Source organism: Coregonus clupeaformis, unplaced genomic scaffold (assembly GCF_020615455.1).
Source record: "Coregonus clupeaformis isolate EN_2021a unplaced genomic scaffold, ASM2061545v1 scaf1665, whole genome shotgun sequence".
NCBI lineage: Eukaryota > Metazoa > Chordata > Actinopteri > Salmoniformes > Salmonidae > Coregonus > Coregonus clupeaformis.
The window spans coordinates 65,693-83,242 of record NW_025535119.1 but is presented as its reverse complement, the minus strand read 5'-3'; the positions used below and the strand labels follow the sequence as shown (position 1 = coordinate 83,242).

General features: G+C 45.2%; 1 protein-coding gene across 1 annotated transcript in view; it reads left to right on the top strand.

Moving 5' to 3' along the window:
• Nucleotides 1–5,828, top strand: part of LOC123487343 (synaptojanin-2-binding protein-like) — a 37,397-nt gene extending 31,569 nt beyond the window's left edge. The window contains exons 3-4 of the mRNA XM_045218563.1: nt 5,534–5,603; nt 5,714–5,828. Coding sequence (XP_045074498.1) covers nt 5,534–5,603; nt 5,714–5,792 — 149 coding nt within the window. The 3' untranslated portion in view covers nt 5,793–5,828. The remainder of the gene's footprint in view (nt 1–5,533; nt 5,604–5,713) is intronic.
• Nucleotides 5,829–17,550: the final 11,722 nt, after the last annotated feature.

The window sequence follows — 17,550 nt, the reverse complement described above, 5'->3', positions numbered from 1 at the left end:
GTTCATAAACACTATGCCATGGGATCGATACGTCAAAGATCTCTTCCCAACTATTTTGCAATCTATATGGGACGGCTGTCAATCCTTTGGTCCTTAAGTGAAACTGATATACTTTTTTATTTATCACAGTTTTCCTTAACCAATTATGTTCTTTAATGCAAGGCCGACAGACAAGTTCCTTACTTTCTCCCCCTTCCACTTTCCTCTTCCACTTTTGCGGTAAGGCTGCAATTATTTGGTTGTAATTTTGGGTAGAGCAGACATTTCCATATGTTTTTGTTAGCTGCATGTGCGTCATAACTCCACCAGTCCTACCGATGATATCATTTACGAAGATTATACCTTTTTAAACATTCTGTCAAAAAATAAAGGTTTTTTGTTAATTAGTATATTTGAATTTAACCACAATATTTGTTGCATTATTTGTTCTGTCGTTTCTGGAGGATTAAATTGAAATTGCAACCAACTTTCTATAGCTTGTTTTAGAAATAGTGACATTTGGGAGATTATTTCCTTTTCAAATAACTGAAAGTGAGAGGTTGTAATCTGAATAAAGGGAAAAAAGGCCTTTCTTGAACATTGGGTGAGACAATCTTACTAATTTGCTTGAGAACCAGTTCGGATTTAAGTATAACTTTTGTATGACTGAAGCTTTTAGTGATAGGTCTAATGCTTTAATATTTAATAATTTCTGTCCTCCGAATTCATATTCATTATATAAATATGCTCTTTTAATTTTGTCTGGCTTGCCGTTCCAAATAAAATTGAATATTTTTTTCTCATATAATTTAAAAAACTGTTCGCTAGGCGTAGGCAAGACCATAAGCAAATAGGTAAACTGGGATAATACTAAAGAGTTAATCAGTGTGATTTTTCCACAAATTGACAGGTATTTTCCTTTCCATGGTAGTAAGATCTTATCTATTTTTGCTAACTTTCTATTAACATTTATTGAAGTGAGATCATTTATTTCCTTTGGGATATGTATTCCGAGTATATCCACATCACCATCAGACCATTTTATTGGTAAACTACATGGTAATGTAAAAATTGTATTTTTTAGTGATCCAATACGTAATATAGTACATTTGTCATAATTTGGTTGTAATCCAGAGAGGTTAGAAAATGTATCTAGATCCTCTATGAGGCTGTGGAGGATTCTAGTTGTGGATTTAAAAGAAAACATGAATCATCAGCGTACAATGACACCTTTGTTTTTAAGCCCTGTATTTCTAATCCTCTGATATTATTATTGGATCTGATTTTAATAGCTAACATCTCGATGGCCACAATAAATAGATATGCCGATAGTGGACAACCTTGTTTCACTCCTCTTGACAGTTAAAAACTTTCTGAGAAATAGCCATTATTTACTATTTTACACCTAGGGTTACTATACATGATTTTGACCCATTTTATAAGAGAGATTCTCCAAAATTTAAATGCTCCAGGCATTTATATATAAACCCCAGTCGAACTTTATCAAATGCCTTTTCGAAGTCTGCTATGAATAGCAGGCCTGGTTTCCCATATTTTCCATAGTGTTCTATTGTTTCCAATACTTGCCTTATATTATCTCCAATGTATCTTCCATGTAAAAAAACCTGTCTGATTAGAATGAATAATATCCGACAATACCTTTTTAATTCTATGCGCTATACATTTTGCTAGGATTTTTGCATCACAACACTGAAGTGTAAGGGGCCTCCAATTTTGTAAATGGACTGGATCTTTATATTTTCCACTTGTATCCTGTTTCAGTAATAATGAGATCAGTCCTTCTTCTTGAGTGTCAGATAATCTACCATTTACATAGGAGTGGTTAAAACATGCTAATAACGGTCCTCTTAGTATATCAAAAAAGGTTTGGTATACCTCGACTGGTATGCCATCCAACCCTGGAGTTTTCCCAGACTTAAAGTATTTAATTGCATCCAGAAGTTCCTCCTCTGTAATTTCACCTTCACATTAGTCTTTCTGTGTGGCTGTTAATTTGACATTATCAATAGAAAAAACATCTCTACAATTAGCTTCAGTTAGAGGAGATGGAGGCGACTGAAAAGAAAACATATGCTTAAAGTACTTTGTTTCTTCCTTCAAAATATCATTTGGTGAATTATGGGTGACTCCGTCAATTGTAACCAGAGAGATGGAGACGTATCACTGACTAACTGTTTGTCTGAGGTCAGTTCTGGTGGGACGGAGAGGTAGAGACGTATCACTGACTAACTGTTTGCCTGAGGTCAGTTCTGGTGGGATAGAGAGATAGAGACGTATCACTGATAGATGCAGCGCTCCTAGTGGCCGGGGACTTTAATGCAGGGAAACTTAAATCCGTTCTACCTAATTTCTACCAGCATGTTAAATGTGCAACCAGAGGGAAAAAAAACTCTAGACCACCTTTACTCCACACACAGAGACGCATACAAAGCTCTCCCTCGCCCTCCATTTGGCAAATCTGACCATAACTCTATCCTCCTGATTCCTGCTTATAAGCAAAAACTAAAGCAGGAAGCACCAGTGACTCAGCTAATAAAAAAGTGGTCAGATGACGCAGATGCTAAGCTACAGGACTGTTTTGCTAGCACAGACTGGAACATGTTCCGGGATTCTTCAGACAGCATTGAGGAGTACACCACATCAGTCACTGGCTTCATCAATAAGTGCATCGATGATGTCGTCCCCACAGTGACCGTACGTACATACCCCAACCAGAAGCCATGGTTTACAGGAAACATCCGCACTGAGCTAAAGGGTAGAGCTGCCGCTTTCAAGGAACGGGACTCTAACCCGGACGCTTATAAGAAATCCCGCTATGCCCTCCGACGAACCATCAAACAGGCAAAGAGTCAATACAGGGCTAAGATTGAATCGTACTACACTGGCTCTGACGCTCGTCGGATGTGGCAGGGCTTGAAAACTATTACAGACTACAAAGGGAAGCACAGCCGCCGAGCTGCCCAGTGACACAAGCCTACCAGACGAGGCTAAACCACTTCTATGCTCGCTCGAGGCAAGCAACACTGAAGCATGCATGAGAGCACCAGCTGTTCCGGATGACTATGTGATCACGCTCTCCGTAGCCGATGTGAGTAAGACTTTTAAGCAGGTCAACATTCACAAGGCCGCAGGGCCAGACGGATTACCAGGACGTGTACTCCGAGCATGTGCTGACCAACTGGCAAGTGTCTTCACTGACATTTTCAACATGTCCCTGACTGAGTCTGTAATACCAACATGTTTCAAGCAGACCACCATAGTCCCCGTGCCCAAGGACTCTAAGATAACCTGCCTAAATGACTACCGACCCGTAGCACTGACGTCTGTAGCCATGAAGTGCTTTGAAAGGCTGGTCATGGCTCACATCAACAGCATTATCCCAGAAACCCTAGACCCACTCCAATTTGCATACCGCCCCAACAGATCCACAGATAATGCAAACTCTATTGCACTCCACACTGCCCTTTCCCACCTGGACAAGAGGAACACCTACGTGAGTATGCTATTCATTGACTACAGCTCAGCATTCAACACCATAGTGCCCTCTAAGCTCATCACTAAGCTAAGGATCCTGGGACTAAACACCTCCCTCTGCAACTGGATCCTGGACTTCCTGACGGGCCGCCCCCAGGTGGTAAGGGTAGGTAACAACACATCTGCCACACTGATCCTCAACACGGGGCCCCTCAGGGGTGCGTGCTCAGTCCCCTCCTGTACTCTCTGTTCACCCATGACTGCATGGCCAGGCACGACTCCAACACCATCATTAAGTTTGCCGACGACACAACAGTGGTAGGCCTGATCACCGACAACGATGAGACAGCCTATAGGGAGGAGGTAAGAGACCTGGCCGTGTGGTGCCAGGACAACAACCTCTCCCTCAACGTGACCAAGACAAAGGAGATGATTGTGGACTACAGGAAAAAAAAGAGGACTGAGCACGCCCCCATTCTCATCGACGGGGCTGTAGTGGAACAGGTTGAGAGCTTCAAGTTCCTTGGTGTCCACATCACCAACAAACTATCATGGTCCAAACACACCAAGACAGTCGTGAAGAGGGCACAACAAAGCCTATTCCCCCTCAGGAGACTGAAAAGATTTGGCATGGGTCCTCAGATCCTCAAAAAATTCTACAGCTGCACCATCGAGAGCATCCTGACTGGTTGCATCACCGCCTGGTATGGCAACTGCTTGGCCTCCGACCGCAAGGCACTACAGAGGGTAGTGCGTACGGCCCAGTACATCACTGGGGCCAAGCTTCCTGCCATCCAGGACCTCTATACCAGGCGGTGTCAGAGGAAGGCCCTCAAAATTGTCAAAGACTCCAGCCACCCTAGTCATAGACTGTTCTCCCTGCTACCGCACGGCAAGCGGTACCGGAGTGCCAAGTCTAGGTCCAAAAGACTTCTCAACAGCTTCTACCCCCAAGCCATAAGACTCCTGAACAGCTAATCATGGCTACCCGGACTATTTGCACTGCCCCCCACCCCATCCTTTTACGCTGCTGCTACTCTGTTAATTATTTATGCATAGTCACTTTAACTCTACCCACATGTACATATTACTTCAACTATCTCAACTAGCGGTGCCCGCGCACATTGACTCTGCACCGGTACCCCCCTGTATATATAGCCTCCCTACTGTTATTTTATTTTACTTCTGCTCTTTTTTTCTCAACACTTTTTTTGTTGTTATTTTATTTTTACTTTTTTTGTTAAAAATAAATGCACTGTTGGTTAAGGGCTGTAAGTAAGCATTTCACTGTAATGTCTGCACCTGTTGTATTCGGCGCATGTGACCAATAGAATTTGATTTGATTTGATTTGATTTGTCTGAGGTCAGTTCTGGTGGGACAGAGAGGTAGAGACGTATCACTGACTAACAAGTCTCCTTCAGCGGTCCAGGAAGGTCCAGGAAGGTCCAGGAAGGTCCAGGAAGGTCCAGGAAGGGCCCTCTCAACAGTTTTCACCTCCTTGTTTACTCATAGTCTATACCGTTTACAGATGGTACACTCCCCTTAAGTGCTCTTCTTACTTCCCCTTGTCTGGTAGAGACCTGATTAGTGTTGTCACGATACCAGCCGATAGGGCTCCTGTAACTGATATCAGAATTAAAATACCTGGGCCCTATTTACAAAGTGTCTCAGATTAGGAGTGCTAATCTAGGATCAGTTTCGCCTTTTAGATAAGAATGAAGATGACAGGGGGGACCAGATCCTAGATCAGCCCTCCTACTCTGAGAGGCTTTGGGAATAAAGGCCCTGGTTTGTTATACTTAGATATTCCAGGTTGAATGTGCCCCCTAAACCCTGGGTCGTCTGCAGTCAACAAGACCATTAGCCCACTGAGCTATAGTTTGGGGAGCTAAAACAAGTCTTCGGGTCTCTGGTCTGAGGCAAGGTTACTCATCATACTTCTGGGATTCACTGAACCACCTATGTTAGACTTCATACCTGATGACATCATATGATGTGATCACCTTGATGACATCACACTTTGACCTGTGACCTTGTGTTGACATCTCACCTTACCAGGACACCTCCAGGCAGGAGACCAGATCTTGGAGGTGAACGGGGAGAGTTTGCTAGGGGTCACCAGTGAAAGGTAGGTTCAACAACAACAACAACTCTCTCTTCAGTGGGAAAATACCAAAAAGAACAGTGAAATGTTGTGTGACATGAACGTTTTGTTTTTTGTGTTATTGTTTTATACAGAGCAGTAGACGTTCTGAGATCAGCGTCCTCGAGCAATCACATGCGCCTTCTGATCGCCAGAGACGAGGAAGCAAGGTAGGCCCTGAGGACCATGTCTAGATATGAGATGAAACCGACCACATATCATCGACCACATTCTGTAGGCCCTGAGGACCATGTCTAGATATGAGATGCACACGACCACATATCTTCCTCCTCCTACTAATCATCTTCCTCCTCCTCCTCTTCCACTTCCTCCAACCTCCTCTTCCTCCTCTTCATCTTCCTCTTCCTCCTACTCCTCTTCCTCCTCCTCCTCTTCCGCTTCCTCTTCCTCCTCCTCCTCCTCCTCTTCCTCCTCCTCCTCTTCCTCTTCCTCCTCCTACTCCTCCTCTTCCTCCTCCTACTCCTCCTTCTCATCTTCCTCTCCCTCTTCCTCTTCCTCTTCCTCTTCCACTTCCTCTTCCTCCTACTCCTCCTCTTCCTCCTCCTCCTCTTCATTTTCCACTTCCTCCTCCTCCTCCTCCTCCTCCTCTTCTTCCTCCTACTCCTCCTCCTCTTCCGCTTCCTCCTCTACCTCCTCCTACTCCTCCTCTTCCTCCTCCTCCTCCTCCTCCTCCTCCTCCTCCTACTCCTCTTCCTCCTCCTCTTCCTCCTCCTACTCCTCCTTTTCCTCCTCCTACTCCTCGTCTTCCTCCTCCTACTACTCTTCCTCCTCCTCTCAAAAACTGAGATTATTAAATAGATGCCGTTTTTAATTATTCAAAGAAAAAATTAATAATTTTGTTGATAAACCAGATGGTTGGCATGGCACTGAGAGTTTTTTTGGCTTCCTCTTCAAAGAGGAATAACCCTGGCAGTGGCATGGTGAACATTTTGGGCAGGGTTTTTGGGCTGGAACGCCCTCACGCTGCCTCGGGCACTTCCTGGCTCTCTCTCCACCCCTGGCAGCTAGCACCTAGCAACAAGAGCATTAATGGAAAGACTGTTAATCCAAACTGATGAACTCGTGAACTTGCTACGCTGATCCTCAACACGGGGCCCCACAAGGGTGTGTGCTTAGCCCCCTCATGTACTCCCTGTTCACCCATGACTGCGTGGCCACGCACGTCTCCAACTCAATCATCAAGTTTGCAGACGACACAACAGTGGTAGGCCTGATTACCAATAACGACGAGACATCCTACGGGGAGAAGGTGAGGGCCCTGGCGGAGTGGTGCCAGGAAAATACCAAAACAAAGGAGCTGATCATGGACTTCAGGAGACAGCAGAGGGACCACGCTCCCATCCACATCGACGGGACCGCAGTGGAGAGGGTGAAAAGCTTCAAGTTCTTCAGCGTACACATCACTGATAACCTGAAATAGTCCATCCACACAGACAGTGTGGTGAAGAAGGCGCAACAGCATCTCTTCAACCTCAGGAGGCTAAAGAAATTCAGCTTGGCCCCCTGAGATCCTCACGATGCACCATTGAGAGCATCCTGTCGGGCTGTATCACCGCCTGTCAACTCTCTAGAGGGTGGTGTGGTCAGCCCAATTATCACCGGGGGCACACTGCTTGGCCTCCAGGACATCTACAGCACCCTGTGTCACAGGAAGGCCAAGAAAATCATCAAGGACCTCAGCCACCAGAGCCATGGCCTGTTCACCCCGGTGGAGAAAGTACAGGTGCATCAAAGCTGGGACAGAGAGACTGATAAACAGCTTCTTTCTCCAGGCCATCGGACTGTTAAATAGTCACCACTAGCCGGCCTCCGCCCAGTACCTTTCCCTAAACTTAGTCACTGTTACTAGCACACCATCATATACATATACAGTGCCTTCGGAAAGAATTCAGACCCCTTGACTTTTTCCTCATTCTGTTAGGTTACAACCTTATTCTAAAATGGATTAAATAGTTTTCCCCCCCCTCATCAATCTACACACAATACCCCATAATGACAAAGCCAAAAACAGGTTTTTAGCAATGTTTGCTAATTTATAAAAAAAAAAAAAAATGGAAATATCACATTTACATAAGTATTCAGACCCTTTACTCAGTACTTTGTTGAAGCACCTTTGGCAGCGATTACAGCCTCGAGTCTTCTTGGGTATGAAGCTACAAGCTTGGCACACCTTCTTCTCTGCAGATCGTCTCAAGCTCTGTCATGTTCGATGGGGAGTGTTGCTGCACAGCTATTTTCAGGTCTCTCCAGAGATGTTCGATCGGGTTCAAGTCTGAGCTCTGGCTCAGATCTGTGCCTCGAAACAATCCTGTCTCGGAACTCAACGGACAATTCCTTCGACCTCATGGCTTGGTTTTTGCTCTGACATGCACTGTCAACTGTGGGACCTTATATAGACAGGTGTGTGCCTTTCCAAATTATGTCCAATCAATTGAATTTACCACAGGTGGACTCCAATCAAGTTGTAGAAACATCTCAAGGATGATCAATGGAAACAGGATGCACTTGAGCTCAATTTCGAGTCTCATAGCAAAGGGTCTGAATACTTATGTAAATATGGTATTTCTGTTTTTTACATTTTAATACATTTGTAAAAATTTCTAAAAAACTGTTTTTGCTTTGTCATTATGGGGTATTGTGTGTAGATTGCTGAGGAAAATGTTTTATTTAATCTATTTTAGAATAAGGCTGTAACGTAACAAAATGTGGAAAAGGTCAAGGGGTCTGAATACTTTCCGAAGGCGCTGTATATTTATATTCTGGACTCTGCCATTGCTCGTTCTGATATTTCTTTGATTTCTTTCTTTAATTTTGGGGGGGATTTGTGTGTATTGTTTTATATTGTTAGGCATTACTGCACTGTTGGAGCTAGAAACATAAGCATTTCCCTGCGATATCATCTGCAAAATGTGTATGCAACCACAAAAATTTGATTTGATTTTAACTCACAAGGGAAAGTCTGGGAAGGGAACCGCATTACACAGCAAACACAGCACAATATAACTTTTACTACGTTATGAATTCTTGATTTGCTCTAAACAGCCAGTGCAAGGTTAACAGAGAGGACCTGCATCCTCCACCCATCATATTCTGCCATCTGGTAGCCTATTGTTTTTAGCATGTAACATTTAGGCTGGTTGCTAATCTAACCGCGATGCCATAGCAACAACCGACTGGGTGGTCAGTTTTGACAACGTGAGTCAGCATAAAACCAGGTCACACTAGCTGTCACATGCACACACACACACACACACACACACACACACACACACACACACACACACACACACACACACACACACACACACACACACACACAATAAGGCAGGCTATACAGGCTACAGAATGTACAAGCTACTGGCAGGAGAAGCAGGAAAGCTACGGGCAGGAAAGCAGGCTACAGACAGGAAAGCAGGCTACATGCAGGAAAGCAGGCTACAGACATGAAAGCAGGCTACAGGCAGGAAAGCAGGCTACAGACAGGAAAGCAAGCTACAAGCAGGAAAGCAGGCTACAGGCAGGAAAGCAGGCTACAGGCAGGAAAGCAGGCTACAGGCAGGAAAGCAGGCTACAGGCTAAGCTGTGGACAGTACTCATGATGAGATGAGCCTGTGCTTCTCACATCGTTCTGTAATCTGTGTTCTGTGCCTTAACCAACACTCAGAGCTCAGCACAAGGCAGGAGGGATGGAGAGGAGGAGAGGAGAAGACAGGAGGGGAAAGGAGAGGAGGAAGGAGAAGACAGGAGGGGAAAGGAGAGGAGGAGAGGAGAAGACAGGAGGGGAAAGGAGAGGATGAGGGGAGAAGACAGGAGGGGAAAGGAGAGGAGAGGGGAGAAGACAGGAGGGGAAAGGAGAGGAGAGAGGAGAAGACAGGAGGGGAAAGGAGAGGAGGAAGGAGAAGACAGGAGGGGAAAGGAGAGGGGAGAGGAGAAGACAGGAGGGGAAAGGAGAGGGGAGAAGACAGGAGGGGAAAGGAGAGGAGAGGGGAGAAGACAGGAGGGAAAGGAGAGGGAGAGGAGAAGACAGGAGGGGAAAGAGAGGGGAGAGGAAGACAGGAGGGGAAAGGAGAGGGGAGAGGAGAAGACAGGAGGGGAAAGGAGAGGAGAGGGGAGAAGACAGGAGGGGAAAAGGAGAGGGAGAGGAGAAGACAGGAGGGGAAAGGAGAGGGGAGAGGAGAAGACAGGAGGGAAAGGAGAGGAGAGGGGAGACGACAGGAGGGGAAAGGAGAGGAGAGGGGAGAAGACAGGAGGGGAAAGGAGAGGAGAGGAGAGGAGAGGAGAAGACAGGAGGGGAAAGGAGAGGAGAGGGGAGAAGACAGGAGGGGAAAGGAGAGGAGAGGAGAGGAGAAGACAGGAGGGGAAAGGAGAGGAGAGGGGAGAAGACAGGAGGGGAAAGGAGAGGAGAGGAGAGGAGAAGACAGGAGGGGAAAGGGAGAGGAGAGGGAGAAGACAGGAGGGGAAAGGAGAGGGAGAGGAGGGGAGAAGACAGGAGGGGAAAGGAGAGGAGAGGGGAGAAGACAGGAGGGGAAAGGAGAGGAGAGGAGAGGAGACAGGAGGGGAAAGGAGAGGAGAGGGGAGAAGAGGGGATGGAGGGATTATGCCTTTCCATTTCTGTTCCAGCCTCTCTCTTCACCCCCTCTCTCTCTCTAATCCCCCTCTCCCGCTCTCTAATTCTTTCCCTTGTTCTCCCTCTCTCTGTATCTCCTCCATGCTATTTCAGTCCACTACGCAGTAGCATTAACCTGCTTCTTAAAGCCTTAGTGCCCTTTATCTGTGATGAGAGGGGGTCAGAAATAGAAAGGGAATATGAAACTAGAGCCAACCTCTCTTTAACCAGGGAATCCTGTTGAAATAAACACTTACAATATAGACCAAAATAATATAGACAAAATATAGACCAACATTTAAAACCCCAAAATGGATATTTGTATACAGTAGCTCAATGGCTCCGGTTCTTGATTCCCATTAGTGAGACTCCAAACTGCTAGAGATTGTGTCTTTGGTGTCGGCCACCTTAACCACCAGTCAGTCCCGTTAGTGACATCAGATCACCACGCGACCCTATGTGACCTCTGAGGTCGTTAATCCATCAGACCCAGAAGCCCATCCTGATGGTGATATGAAGGAAGACATGCAGACACAACGACAATATATGTACATTCCTCCTGCAGTGAGGTTAAATATACCAGAGATTCAGACTGGACATTCCCCCTGCAGTGAGGTTAAATATACCAGAGATTCAGACTGGACATTCCTCCTGCAGTGAGGCTAAATATACCAGAGATTCAGACTGGACATTCCCCTGCAGTGAGGTTAAATATACCAAAGATTCAGACTGGACATTCCCCTGCAGTGAGATTAAATACACCAGAGATTCAGACTGGACATTCCCCTGCAGTGAGGTTAAATATACCAGAGATTCAGACTGGACATTCCCCTGCAGTGAGGTTAAATATACCAGAGATTCAGACTGGACATTCCCCTGTAGTGAGGTTAAATATACCAGAGATTCAGACTGGACATTCCCCTGCAGTTAGGTTAAATATACCAGAGATTCAGACTGGACATTCCCCTGCAGTTAGGTTAAATATACCAGAGATTCAGACTGGACATTCCCCTGCAGTGAGGTTAAATATACCAGAGATTCAGACTGGACATTCCCCTGCAGTGAGGTTAAATACACCAGATATTCAGACTGGACATTCCCCTGCAGTGAGATTAAATACACCAGAGATTCAGACTGGACATTCCCCTGCAGTGAGGTTAAATATACCAGAGATTCTGACTGAACATTCCCCTGCAGTGAGGTTAAATATACCATATATTCAGACTGGACATTCCCCTGCAGTGAGGTTAAATACACCAGAGATTCAGACTGGACATTCCCCCTGCAGTGAGGTTAAATACACCAGAGATTCAGACTGGACATTCCCCTTGCAGTGAGGTTAAATACACCAGAGATTCAGACTGGACATTCCCCCTGCAGTGAGGTTAAATATACCAGAGAATCAGACTGGATATTCCCCCTGCAGTGAGGTTAAATATACCAGAGAATCAGACTGGATATTCCCCCTGCAATGAGGTTAAATACACCAGAGATTCAGACTGGACATTCCCCTGCAGTGAGGTTAAATATACCAAAGATTCAGACTGGACATTCCCCTGCAGTGAGATTAAATACACCAGAGATTCAGACTGGACATTCCCCTGCAGTGAGGTTAAATACACCAGATATTCAGACTGGACATTCCCCTGCAGTGAGATTAAATACACCAGAGATTCAGACTGGACATTCCCCTGCAGTGAGGTTAAATATACCAGAGATTCAGACTGGACATTCCCCTGCAGTGAGGTTAAATACACCAGAGATTCAGACTGGACATTCCCACTGCAGTGAGGTTAAATACACCAGAGATTCAGACTGGACATTCCCCCTGCAGTGAGGTTAAATATACCAGATAATCAGACTGGATATTCCCCCTGCAGTGAGGTTAAATACACCAGAGATTCAGACTGGACATTCCCCCTGCAGTGAGGTTAAATATACCAGAGATTCAGACTGGACATTCCCCCTGCAGTGAGGTTAAATATACCAGATATTCAGACTGGACATTCCCCTGCAGTGAGGTTAAATACACCAGAGATTCAGACTGGACATTCCCCTGCAGTGAGGTTAAATATACCAGAGATTCAGACTGGACATTCCCCTGCAGTGAGGTTAAATACACCAGATATTCAGACTGGACATTCCCCTGCAGTGAGATTAAATACACCAGAGATTCAGACTGGATATTCCCCCTGCAGTGAGATTAAATACACCAGAGATTCAGACTGGACATTCCCCTGCAGTGAGGTTAAATATACCAGAGATTCAGACTGGACATTCCCCTGCAGTGAGGTTAAATACACCAGAGATTCAGACTGGACATTCCCCCTGCAGTGAGGTTAAATACACCAGAGATTCAGACTGGACATTCCCCCTGCAGTGAGGTTAAATATACCAGATAATCAGACTGGATATTCCCCCTGCAGTGAGGTTAAATACACCAGAGATTCAGACTGGACATTCCCCCTGCAGTGAGGTTAAATATACCAGAGATTCAGACTGGACATTCCCCTGCAGTGAGGTTAAATACACCATATATTCAGACTGGACATTCCCACTGCAGTGAGGTTAAATACACCAGAGATTCAGACTGGACATTCCCCCTGCAGTGAGGTTAAATATACCAGATAATCAGACTGGATATTCCCCCTGCAGTGAGGTTAAATACACCAGAGATTCAGACTGGACATTCCCCCTGCAGTGAGGTTAAATATACCAGAGATTCAGACTGGACATTCCCCTGCAGTGAGGTTAAATATACCAGATATTCAGACTGGACATTCCCCTGCAGTGAGGTTAAATACACCAGAGATTCAGACTGGACATTCCCCTGCAGTGAGGTTAAATATACCAGAGATTCAGACTGGACATTCCCCTGCAGTGAGGTTAAATACACCAGATATTCAGACTGGACATTCCCCCTGCAGTGAGATTAAATACACCAGAGATTCAGACTGGATATTCCCCTGCAGTGAGATTAAATACACCAGAGATTCAGACTGGACATTCCCCTGCAGTGAGGTTAAATATACCAGAGATTCAGACTGGACATTCCCCTGCAGTGAGGTTAAATACACCAGAGATTCAGACTGGACATTCCCCCCTGCAGTGAGGTTAAATACACCAGAGATTCAGACTGGACATTCCCCTGCAGTGAGGTTAAATATACCAGATAATCAGACTGGATATTCCCCCTGCAGTGAGGTTAAATACACCAGAGATTCAGACTGGACATTCCCCTGCAGTGAGGTTAAATATACCAGAGATTCAGACTGGACATTCCCCTGCAGTGAGGTTAAATACACCAGATATTCAGACTGGACATTCCCCTGCAGTGAGGTTAAATATACCAGAGATTCAGACTGGACATTCCCCTGCAGTGAGGTTAAATATACCAGAGATTCAGACTGGACATTCCCTGTAGTGAGGTTAAATATACCAGAGATTCAGACTGGACATTCCCCTGCAGTTAGGTTAAATATACCAGAGATTCAGACTGGACATTCCCCTGCAGTTAGGTTAAATATACCAGAGATTCAGACTGGACATTCCCCCTGCAGTGAGGTTAAATATACCAAAGATTCAGACTGGACATTCCCCTGCAGTGAGGTTAAATATACCAGAGATTCAGACTGGACATTCCCCTGCAGTGAGGTTAAATACACCAGATATTCAGACTGGACATTCCCCTGCAGTGAGATTAAATACACCAGCGATTCAGACTGGACATTCCCCTGCAGTGAGGTTAAATATACCCAGAGATTCTGACTGAACATTCCCCTGCAGTGAGGGTTAAATATACCATATATTCAGACTGGACATTCCCCTGCAGTGAGGTTAAATACACCAGAGATTCAGACTGGACATTCCCCCTGCAGTGAGGTTAAATACACCAGAGATTCAGACTGGACATTCCCCTTGCAGTGAGGTTAAATACACCAGAGATTCAGACTGGACATTCCCCCTGCAGTGAGGTTAAATATACCAGAGAATCAGACTGGATATTCCCCCTGCAATGAGGTTAAATACACCAGAGATTCAGACTGGACATTCCCCTGCAGTGAGGTTAAATATACCAAAGATTCAGACTGGACATTCCCCTGCAGTGAGATTAAATACACCAGAGATTCAGACTGGACATTCCCCTGCAGTGAGGTTAAATACACCAGATATTCAGACTGGACATTCCCCTGCAGTGAGATTAAATACACCAGAGATTCAGACTGGACATTCCCCTGCAGTGAGGTTAAATATACCAGAGATTCAGACTGGACATTCCCCTGCAGTGAGGTTAAATACACCAGAGATTCAGACTGGACATTCCCACTGCAGTGAGGTTAAATACACCAGAGATTCAGACTGGACATTCCCCCTGCAGTGAGGTTAAATATACCAGATAATCAGACTGGATATTCCCCCTGCAGTGAGGTTAAATACACCAGAGATTCAGACTGGACATTCCCCCTGCAGTGAGGTTAAATATACCAGAGATTCAGACTGGACATTCCCCTGCAGTGAGGTTAAATACACCAGAGATTCAGACTGGACATTCCCCTGCAGTGAGGTTAAATATACCAGAGATTCAGACTGGACATTCCCCTGCAGTGAGGTGAAATACACCAGATATTCAGACTGGACATTCCCCTGCAGTGAGATTAAATACACCAGAGATTCAGACTGGATATTCCCCTGCAGTGAGATTAAATACACCAGAGATTCAGACTGGACATTCCCCTGCAGTGAGGTTAAATATACCAGAGATTCAGACTGGACATTCCCCTGCAGTGAGGTTAAATACACCAGAGATTCAGACTGGACATTCCCCCTGCAGTGAGGTTAAATACACCAGAGATTCAGACTGGACATTCCCCCTGCAGTGAGGTTAAATATACCAGATAATCAGACTGGATATTCCCCCCTGCAGTGAGGTTAAATACACCAGAGATTCAGACTGGACATTCCCCTGCAGTGAGGTTAAATATAACAGAGATTCAGACTGGACATTCCCCTGCAGTGAGGTTAAATACACCAGATATTCAGACTGGACATTCCCACTGCAGTGAGGTTAAATACACCAGAGATTCAGACTGGACATTCCCCCTGCAGTGAGGTTAAATACACCAGAGATTCAGACTGGACATTCCCCTGCAGTGAGGTTAAATATACCAGAGATTCAGACTGGACATTCCCCTGCAGTGAGGTTAAATACACCAGATATTCAGACTGGACATTCCCACTGCAGTGAGGTTAAATACACCAGAGATTCAGACTGGACATTCCCCCCTGCAGTGAGGTTAAATATACCAGATAATCAGACTGGATATTCCCCTGCAGTGAGGTTAAATACACCAGAGATTCAGACTGGACATTCCCCTGCAGTGAGGTTAAATATACCAGAGATTCAGACTGGACATTCCCCTGCAGTGAGGTTAAATATACCAGATATTCAGACTGGACATTCCCCTGCAGTGAGGTTAAATACACCAGAGATTCAGACTGGACATTCCCCTGCAGTGAGGTTAAATATACCAGAGATTCAGACTGGACATTCCCCTGCAGTGAGGTTAAATACACCAGATATTCAGACTGGACATTCCCCTGCAGTGAGATTAAATACACCAGAGATTCAGACTGGATATCCCCCTGCAGTGAGATTAAATACACCAGAGATTCAGACTGGACATTCCCCTGCAGTGAGGTTAAATATACCAGAGATTCAGACTGGACATTCCCCTGCAGTGAGGTTAAATACACCAGAGATTCAGACTGGACATTCCCCCTGCAGTGAGGTTAAATACACCAGAGATTCAGACTGGACATTCCCCCTGCAGTGAGGTTAAATATACCAGATAATCAGACTGGATATTCCCCCTGCAGTGAGGTTAAATACACCAGAGATTCAGACTGGACATTCCCCTGCAGTGAGGTTAAATATACCAGAGATTCAGACTGGACATTCCCCTGCAGTGAGGTTAAATACACCAGATATTCAGACTGGTTATTCCCCTGCAGTGAGGTTAAATATACCAGAGATTCAGACTGGACATTCCCCTGCAGTGAGGTTAAATATACCAGAGATTCAGACTGGACATTCCCCTGTAGTGAGGTTAAATATACCAGAGATATAGACTGGACATTCCCCTGCAGTTAGGTTAAATATACCAGAGATTCAGACTGGACATTCCCCTGCAGTTAGGTTAAATATACCAGAGATTCAGACTGGACATTCCCCTGCAGTGAGGTTAAATATACCAAAGATTCAGACTGGACATTCCCCTGCAGTGAGGTTAAATATACCAGAGATTCAGACTGGACATTCCCCTGCAGTGAGGTTAAATACACCAGATATTCAGACTGGACATTCCCCTGCAGTGAGATTAAATACACCAGAGATTCAGACTGGACATTCCCCTGCAGTGAGGTTAAATATACCAGAGATTCTGACTGAACATTCCCCTGCAGTGAGGTTAAATATACCATATATTCAGACTGGACATTCCCCTGCAGTGAGGTTAAATACACCAGAGATTCAGACTGGACATTCCCCCTGCAGTGAGGTTAAATACACCAGAGATTCAGACTGGACATTCCCCTTGCAGTGAGGTTAAATACACCAGAGATTCAGACTGGACATTCCCCCTGCAGTGAGGTTAAATATACCAGAGAATCAGACTGGATATTCCCCCTGCAGTGAGGTTAAATATACCAGAGAATCAGACTGGATATTCCCCCTGCAATGAGGTTAAATACACCAGAGATTCAGACTGGACATTCCCCCTACAGTGAGGTTAAATATACCAAAGATTCAGACTGGACATTCCCCTGCAGTGAGATTAAATACACCAGAGATTCAGACTGGACATTCCCCTGCAGTGAGGTTAAATACACCAGATATTCAGACTGGACATTCCCCTGCAGTGAGATTAAAAACACCAGAGATTCAGACTGGACATTCCCCTGCAGTGAGGTTAAATATACCAGAGATTCAGACTGGACATTCCCCTGCAGTGAGGTTAAATAGACCAGAGATTCAGACTGGACATTCCCCCTGCAGTGAGGTTAAATACACCATAGATTCAGACTGGACATTCCCCCTGCAGTGAGGTTAAATATACCAGAAAATCAGACTGGATATTCCCCCTGCAGTGAGGTTAAATACACCAGAGATTCAGACTGGACATTCCCCCCTGCAGTGAGGTGAAATATACCAGAGATTCAGACTGGACATTCCCCTGCAGTGAGGTTAAATATACCAGATATCCAGACTGGACATTCCCCTGCAGTGAGGTTAAATACACCAGAGAT